Source organism: Pleuronectes platessa, chromosome 17 (assembly GCF_947347685.1).
Source record: "Pleuronectes platessa chromosome 17, fPlePla1.1, whole genome shotgun sequence".
In the NCBI taxonomy this organism is placed as follows: domain Eukaryota; kingdom Metazoa; phylum Chordata; class Actinopteri; order Pleuronectiformes; family Pleuronectidae; genus Pleuronectes; species Pleuronectes platessa.
The window spans coordinates 18,069,296-18,077,851 of record NC_070642.1 but is presented as its reverse complement, the minus strand read 5'-3'; the positions used below and the strand labels follow the sequence as shown (position 1 = coordinate 18,077,851).

Here is an 8,556-nt window from a genome sequence, read left to right as displayed (position 1 = left end):
GACTAAGGAAGACTGGGAAATAAGTGGTTGGTGTAATCATTATGGAATAACATTAAAAGACAGAGAAAATACAACTTTTGTGCATCTAATATGCTTCAAATCTGAATAATTATATCAGTTTAACAGGGATATTTTAATGCACCTGAAATGTCTATTACTGAGAACACAGAGATAATTTGTCATTAATATGAATGTTTATTTGAGCCTTTATCTAGAGAAGCTTAGATTCTATGATTATATAAATGTGTACATAGTCAGTTTCCATATGCTATCCCTTTAGGACTAAATGTCTTTATTGTTTAATGTAAAAAATAAAAATGTATAAAAAAGATTTAGTACTCTTCACATCAGAATAACACAATACAGAGAAAGGGTTTGAAACAGCAGTTTTGATGAAATGTCGAGATACTTTGAGTCTGTGTGTATAATCTCTCCTCCACCCTTAGATTGAACTTCTATATAAAATAGGCTACATTGACACCTAGTGGTAAAACACTTCCATTTTCAGAGGTTTGGTGAAGATGAGAGAACCGATCCTCTTCTTTATTCAGTTCTCAGTTGGTCCAGGCCTCGGTCAATCTGCATCCATGTCAAATCAGATAAGGGAGGCGGCTGAGGGGGAGGGTTGCCAGGTTTGAAGAATAACTGCATTTCTTTCTTCTTTTATAACCACGGTGAATGGGATGACGAAGCCAATGTTATTAATCTGTGGTTGACAATAAACCATACGGAAGCCAACCTCAGCCACTCGGCTGTCAATCATGACGTTTTACCCCATTTTTTATAACATCAAATATCAAATAACTAATTACAACAAAACATACCAGAGCTATCAAGACGCCTTGGCTTTACTTTTGGGGAGTAATTTTGTCAAATCCATATTTATATACATTCTCTGGTGAGAAGGTAATGCAACGTTCAAATATATTTTGGAAATCGGAATGACGTCATACCTGAATACCTGTGACGTCATTTAAATGCTATAAAGTAACGCACAATTAAGAAGGCATTTTGGCGAAACCTTGAGGCTGATGCCTATTTAGCATGGGGTGGACCATATTTTATGTCTACATATAACAACAAAGCTCTCACTTACGACGTAATAAAATGCTGTGAGAACATGTATTAATAATTCTGATCAATATATCGAAATCTGGAGATGGACCAGTGATTTGGCGGAAAGGGGGGGTGAGTCCCACCGTACCTGGCAACCCTTCCTCGTCGACATCCGTGGCTAAATGCTAAGCTAGCTGCAGTCAGTCCTCCGTCCTGTCCGCGTTTGTGAGGTCACCGACATAATTAACGTCACTTTGTTTGTGCGTCGGGTTCCTGCGCGGTGTTGTGTTGTTATTTACCAGGAAACATGTCTGCGCTGTTGTTGTTTTGTGGACTTTACTCACATTAGCGGAGTCTCGAGGAGCAGCAGCGGCATCAGCAGCGAGAGGCGTCGGGCTGATAAACCCCAGACACTGCCCCACTGACAGCGGGCTAGCTAGCTGGTTAGCAGGTATAGAGGCGGTTCTCGGTGAATAACCCACTGGGACACGTTAGCTTCATTTAGCTTAATGGTCGCCGTTGGTTTCCGCTGTTGTCCCCGGTTGTTGAGTCAGTAGGCAGGGAGCTAGCTAGCAGCGACTCCGCCGTGAAACCTACAAGACCTTCGGCCACCGGAGCTAAACAACCCGCTGGGATTCGTGTGTGTCACGGTGGGATTTGGTTAAACTGGAGCTAGCATCGTGACATCTCCCATCTTCAACACGTATGTAAAAACGATATGTCATTCTCCCACTCGTGTGTCTGTGTGTGTGTGTGTGTGATGCGGTTTATAACGGCCTCTCCCTTAGAGCTGCACCAGCTAACAAACTTCTCCTGCACCTGTGCTAGCTAGCCGCAGCTAACGAGTGCATTCTCTCGTTCAGCTGCTTTAAAGATGGGAGTTTTTTTTGCTTTTCATCCACCGTGACGCTCATGTTGTGTTTGTGTATGAACCGAGCAGCAGCCTCCTCCCGGTGCCTGACAACCCAGAGGAGAGAGGATGTCTGAGGGAGACAGCAAGCAGGGCCCGGACACTGTGCAGGAGGGGAAGCCGGAGACGGTGGGGGCAGGAGCCGCCGCGGGTCAAGCGGTGTCGTCAGTGTCTCCCCCCGTGTCGATGGTGACACAGCCTCCGGCCACCGCGGCCACGGAGGACGAGGAAGAGGAGAGCGAGGATGAGTCGGAGATTTTGGAGGAGAGCCCGTGTGGACGCTGGCAGAAACGCAGAGAAGAGGTAGGAGGATAAAGAACAACATGGACAAAGGTATTGGGACACACCTCAACTCCAAGTAGACTGGAATGTCTTAAAAGCCTTTTGTAGGTGTCCCAATTCATTTTTCCATAAAGTGTATGTCTGAGCAACAGTCAGCTTGTCTTTTGTGAAGATGCCACTGATGCATTGTTGTTGTTTTCCTCCCTGAAGGTGAATCAGCGTAACGTCCCTGGCATCGATAACGCTTACTTGGCCATGGACACGGAGGAAGGAGTTGAGGTGGTGTGGAATGAGGTCATGTTCTCCGAGAGGAAGAATTTCAAACTACAAGAGGTGGGTGCACAATGGAGCTGATGCAGAAATATATGTTTGAATTATTCGTACTCTGCAGAACAATCTTACAAGATACGTTTATTAAGTCAAGATGATGTCAGCATGAGGCAGGTTTTTATACCTGCATGGAATCTAAACACGGTGTTCTACATTGTTAATCACACATTAAGTTGTGTTCACTGGTGTGATCTTAATTACAATGTGGACGCCTGCCCGTTTTCATTTCCCCTTTGGCTCTGAGTTCCTTGGGCACGTGGTCGGACTTGTTGCTGCCAGCAGCGTAGCAAAGTACACACTGTACCCAAATAGCTGTAGAAACTACTTTCAGAAATGTGAAGGGGCAAATCTAAGCGGAATCGTGGTTTTAAAGGCTCTCGAATACTTTTTGGGCATTTACGGCATTTAACTCGATGGTTTTTCTTCATAGAAGTCCATAGACTAGTAGGACGCACACCACATAACCACAACGCTCAGGGTATGACTTCCAGCCAGGGGAGCTTTACATCAAACCACTGTGACCTAAATGTCACATAACAGTGAAAATCCAAAGGAGCTAGAGCGGGTCTCCCACTAATCAAAGGTTTGAAGTAGTTCGATTCCTGGCTCATCCAGGCTTCATGCCAAAGACACTGTGCTCTGAACCGCTGACAGCTTAACTTGCAGCATGTGAATGTGAAACATGACAGATAAAGTGCTAGATATAGAAGTGCTGAGTATGTGTGAATGTCAACTATACTGTAAAGCTACTGGTCACCAAGACTGCTGTAAAAAAAAATGTTTTAAGTAACATTCAAGGCTTCACTCATTTGCATCCGGCAGGATGATATTCTCAGATTTTGTTGACCTTAACTGACAAACCTGACAATACAAAGTAAGACAGCACAGTCACTATAAAATTGCTACTGTTTGAAATGTATTCATGTGTGATTTCCTCTTTTTTTCTTCTACAGGAAAAGGTTAAAGCAGTATTTGACAATTTAATCCAGCTCGAGCACTTGAACATCGTGAAGTTCCACAAGTATTGGGCGGATGTTAAAGAGAACAGAGCCAGGGTAAGAAGTCCTCTCAAAAATCTCACTTTCATCCAATCTGATCAAGAAGAACACAAAGACCTTTTGTGCTCATCATTTTTCACGGCTTTGTTTTTTGTGCAGGTCATTTTCATCACAGAATACATGTCGTCAGGAAGTCTCAAACAGTTTTTGAAGAAGACGAAGAAAAACCACAAGACCATGAATGAAAAGGTGGGAAATCTCGAGTCACTGACAGCTGAGTGAAAAATCCGTTTGGCCTGGTTTCTATATTCTACATGAAACTTAATCTGTTTCTTCTCTGACAGGCCTGGAAGCGCTGGTGCACACAGATACTGTCGGCTCTCAGGTAAGCCTTCGAGAGGGGCTCCCTCCTGTGAAGGAATCCACAGTGGCAAGATTTCATTTATTGCTACTGGAGATAATCAGCTCTGTTACTAAGCAACATCAAGTTTCAGAAATCAATTCTGGATAATGTGAACGAGGCCAACATTTCAAAAGCCACCAACCGCCACAGTTTCGGTGGCATTTTTATTAACCATGTTACCCTCTGTCTCCAGCTACCTGCACTCATGTGAACCCCCCATCATTCATGGCAACCTGACCTGTGACACCATCTTCATCCAGCACAATGGCCTCATCAAGATCGGCTCAGGTAAATGGCCAATCTCTGAAGCCAGTGGTTAACACCCATCATCAGTCATTCCTTTTTCTTGTTTTCTATGCTGCTCTGGCCTTTTATTACCAGAGTCAGCCTGAAATCTAGTATTGGTTCTAAGTCTTTTTCCCCCTCTATTGCAGTTGCTCCAGACACCATCAACAATCATGTGAAAACCTGTCGGGAAGAGCAGAAGAGCCTTCACTTCTTTGCTCCAGAGTATGGAGGTAAAACCCCTCCAGTGCGTTATGTGTCTCAGATACAGCTCCGGTGTGTGGGGGTGTTTCTGTTATATTGATCAACATATTTTTTTCTTTCTACTTTCAGCTGTTGCCAATGTTACCACAGCCGTGGATATCTATTCCTTTGGAATGTGCGCCTTAGAGGTGAGAGGAAGTCTTCTTTTGGCTGTTATTTGTTATTTTTTATAACATCTGGCTCAGTAGTGGTTGCTGTTGATTTCAGTTTTGTGTTTTTATTTCTGAATCATTTCTAATCTACACCTTTCTTCACTATTGTCAGATGGCTGTGTTGGAAATCCAGAGTAATGGAGATTCGTCTTATGTGTCCCAAGAAGCCATAAACAGTGCCATTCAGTTCTTAGAGGACCCACTGCAGCGGGTGAGCAGAGCAAAGGATCTCAAGCTTCCATGGCTGTTTGGGAGAGAGATTGAGAAACTGACGTTTGTTTTCTTGTGCTCGTTCAGGAATTCATCCAGAAATGTCTGGAGGTGGATCCCGTCAAACGACCCACAGCTAAGGAGCTGTTGTTTCACCAGGCCTTGTTTGAGGTGCCCTTACTCAAGCTTCTGGCTGCGCACTGCATCGTCAGCCACCAGCGTGAGTAGAGAAGTACACACTCGCATCTATACAATGTTTTATTGGCATGAAATAGAGATGTTGTTAAAATCCAAGGTACATTAGCAGCTTCTTGTGATAAGTCACCCTTCGCAGCATTGACTGAATCTAATTGAAGTGTCTGTACTTCCGTAGATATGATTCCAGAAAATGCTTTAGAGGAAATGACAAAGAACATGGATCCTAACCTGGTGATAGTTGAAGTCAAGGACGGAGTTCAGATGAAGTGAGTCATCAGCTGTTGAAGGATGGAAAACAAATCTGACACAAAGGAATATCTTTTTTTTTCATGTCTTCACTTTAACATATCGTCTTGTGTGTGTTTCAGACTCTCTCAGTTTCCTGCCCTGGAGCTGGACAAGTTTCTTGAAGACGTACGGTAAGAAAACTGATTTGCTTTGATTTCGAAGGTTCTGACTTAAATACACAGACCTGCTCTCAAAATTAGGTGGAGAATGTAAAATTTGACCTGCTCACCTTATACTGAAGCAACTTTTTTATCACAGATGAAAGTAGATGGAAATGTGACTCGTCTTATCGTTCACGCTCAACACCTTCAATGTGCAGGTTACAAAAAGGAAGTCTTTCCAAATGTCCCTTGTTGGAACTGTGCTGTTGTCTCTCTTTGGTGCCTCAGGAACGGGATCTATCCTTTGACTGCGTTCGGGGTCCCAAGTCCACATCAGCCTCAGCAGGAGACTGTGAAGTCACCCATAGTTCCCCCGTCAGTCAAATCCCCGACTCCTGAACCTGCAGAGCTCGAGACCCGGAAGGTAAGACACAAGGGAAATATAGTGTTGTCATCTTTTTGAGTAAAGCAATGCAAATTTTTCTACATGTAGAATAAATCACAAAGAATATTCCTAAAACTAAGTGCACTGTTTCAATTTTAACATTTGTCTTTGAACATTTTACTGAAAGCTTTTCTCAGTCCAGATTCTGTTTGCTCACGTGACAGGTTCTTCAGATGCAGTGTAACATTGAGCCGGTAGATGAAGGAGCCAAGCATCATGTAAGTCATGATTCTGCATCTGATTATTAATCTGTCACCTTGTAAGTTTGCTTTATGTTTCTAAATGACCTACTGTGCTCTCTTCTCAGTTGACCCTGCTGTTGAAACTCGAGGATAAATTGAACAGGCACTTGAGCTGTGATTTGTTACCAAGTGAGTATTTCTGGAACATCACACTAGAGTTAACAAGACTTACGCACAGTTATTTGCAGTTTTTACATTGAACAAACAAGGACAAGCTATGGTTTTGACAGTTTCATCAAAACCAAAGACTCGTGTTTACATTGAGTTTCAAGTTTCTCTCTTGTGTGATCATATATTTAACAGATTATTTAAAATGTCAGTTTTTAGTCTTTGCTCTTATTTTGGTGATGTGGTTTTTTTCACGACACATTACTATCTGATACCACCTTCTACTATATTTAGACCTGTATAGTTTATTAAATCAACCAGTTGCTTGGATGCTGTTAAATTACGACAGCTCCACTAATGGTCCAAAGTCCAACTCTGTGCCTTTTTAATCATTTGAGAAGCTTAAATACACATTTAAGCATAGTTTATAGAACTGACAGGATGTAGTTTGTCATAAAGAGTTAAACTAAGTATTTCCTCAGTATCTGGTAGGTATATATTCTGACTGCTTTGTGTTTCTGTCCAGATGAGAACGTGCAGGAGCTGGCTGTGGAGCTTGTTCAGCTGGGATTCATCAGTGAGGTAAGTTCCTCACCGTGACTCCTCTGAGAACTCAACACTTTTGCTATTATTAGTACAACCAGAACATCCTGGCTTCAGGGTTTAACAGGTAAAGGTATTTTTTTCTGACCTCACCGTTTCTCCGTTTCAGGGCGATCAGCCGCGACTTGCATCAGTTCTTGAAGAGGCCTTCTCCAGGTTCTACAGCCGGAACGGTTCCCTCAATCCGGTGACGGTGTCCTCGTAGCAGAGGACTCCCCGGGCCTTCTCTCCGCCCTCCTCCTCCTCTTCAGCTGGACTAGCTTGTGGCTTCACCTCTGAGTTGCAGCAAAAGCTTTTTTCGAGGACAGATGGAGGAAGCCTTGGTCTGATTTGCAGATCCTGCAGCCTGTCCTTGTATCTTCTGGTGGGAAAAGTTGCCACTAAGTGGTTGATGGCTTTCCATCTTATTTTTTCCTCCCACCCAAATACAGCCATCTGCTTCTCTTTTAAAAGAGAAAATCCTTAATGCAACTTAAGGAAAATGCTAATGTTTTCACTTTTTTGCTAATTTCTCTCCGTAGAGTTAAGCAAAGTAAAACTGGATAACAGCAGTATTTTCCTTAAGTCAGTGTTAAAAATGTATTTTTAAATTTTAATGTAAAATTCTTTAATAGTTATGTGTATAAAAAAACTTTTGTCCCGGCATACTGAAGTGTAAGTAGTATGGTGTTGTAAGGTTAAGTCTGATTGTCTGGTCCTTTTCAAACTTTCTCGTGAGGCGTCGTTCGACCTTACATCGGTTTTTGAAGACTCTCGAAAGAATCAAGCTCGAAACGCAACGTCAATTTAACTTATACATTTCTGTAATGACGTCAGCGTCGTCATGAAACCTGCAGCTGCGACCCAATCGGAAGAGTTGCCGATAAACTATTACAAATCAAACTATTTATTTGTGTACCTTTTCTTGAGTGTGTACTGTAACTTCACTTCCAGCACTGAGGCCGGGTGGTTGTTTAGAATATTTGCGTTAACTTGCTCTCCCACATGAGGTCATGTTCTTATTTTCTATGAAAAGAGGTTTCCTGACCGAACTATTGATTGACACTTATCGATTGGGGCTCGATTTAAAAAGAGTTGTCTGTAGGTGGCACTTCACACTGGAGAGGTTGGTTTAGACTCGCATGAGGAAGCTGTGGTGTGAGAGCACGTGATCCGACGGGTGGTAGATTCGGTTTATTTATCACACAGTTTTGTCAGCTTAGACCCGTCGACACAAGTTTTGTCTTGAGCATTAGTTTGCTTCACGGCCGAGTCATTCTGCGTGACACCGTCTCTACAACACGCTCTCACAGCTTAGATTAAATTCTGTTCTTGGCTCAGACCATCATCATTTCTATAATCTGATGATCTCTCTGGTAGATCTTAGGCTTTTATCGTCCTGTCGGAAATGTCTCTGGCCTCTTCAATCCAATAGGAGGAAGAGAGACGATTAGGAGCCGGCGTCGTAGATTTTGAGTCTTGCCTGCTCTCTGCTGTGACCACCTGCTGTTAGGCTCTTTAGATACTGCGAGTGTGGGACTACCTGGCATGCTTGTGACCATCTTGTACACTGTATGCTGGACACTGCTCTGTTTCTGCGACACATTTACCCTCTTTTTTCACCTCCTAAAATAAAAAGATTACTCTATCAGCACTTAAGGCCTTTGTTTGTTCGTGTCATGTTGTCGAGGGGAACGTTACT

At 42.9% G+C, this 8,556-nt stretch overlaps 1 protein-coding gene across 1 annotated transcript; it reads left to right on the top strand.

Moving 5' to 3' along the window:
* Window positions 1–1,199: 1,199 nt before the first annotated feature.
* Window positions 1,200–8,513, top strand: nrbp1 (nuclear receptor binding protein 1). Its single transcript, XM_053445927.1, has 18 exons — window positions 1,200–1,759; window positions 1,997–2,269; window positions 2,459–2,581; window positions 3,532–3,633; window positions 3,736–3,825; window positions 3,921–3,961; window positions 4,173–4,267; window positions 4,414–4,497; window positions 4,598–4,656; window positions 4,793–4,891; window positions 4,978–5,110; window positions 5,264–5,354; window positions 5,457–5,507; window positions 5,766–5,901; window positions 6,087–6,140; window positions 6,230–6,293; window positions 6,799–6,854; window positions 6,985–8,513. The coding sequence occupies exons 2-18, from the start codon at window positions 2,036–2,038 to the stop codon at window positions 7,078–7,080; spliced, it is 1,608 nt and encodes a 535-aa protein (XP_053301902.1). The 5' UTR covers window positions 1,200–1,759; window positions 1,997–2,035; the 3' UTR covers window positions 7,081–8,513.
* Window positions 8,514–8,556: the final 43 nt, after the last annotated feature.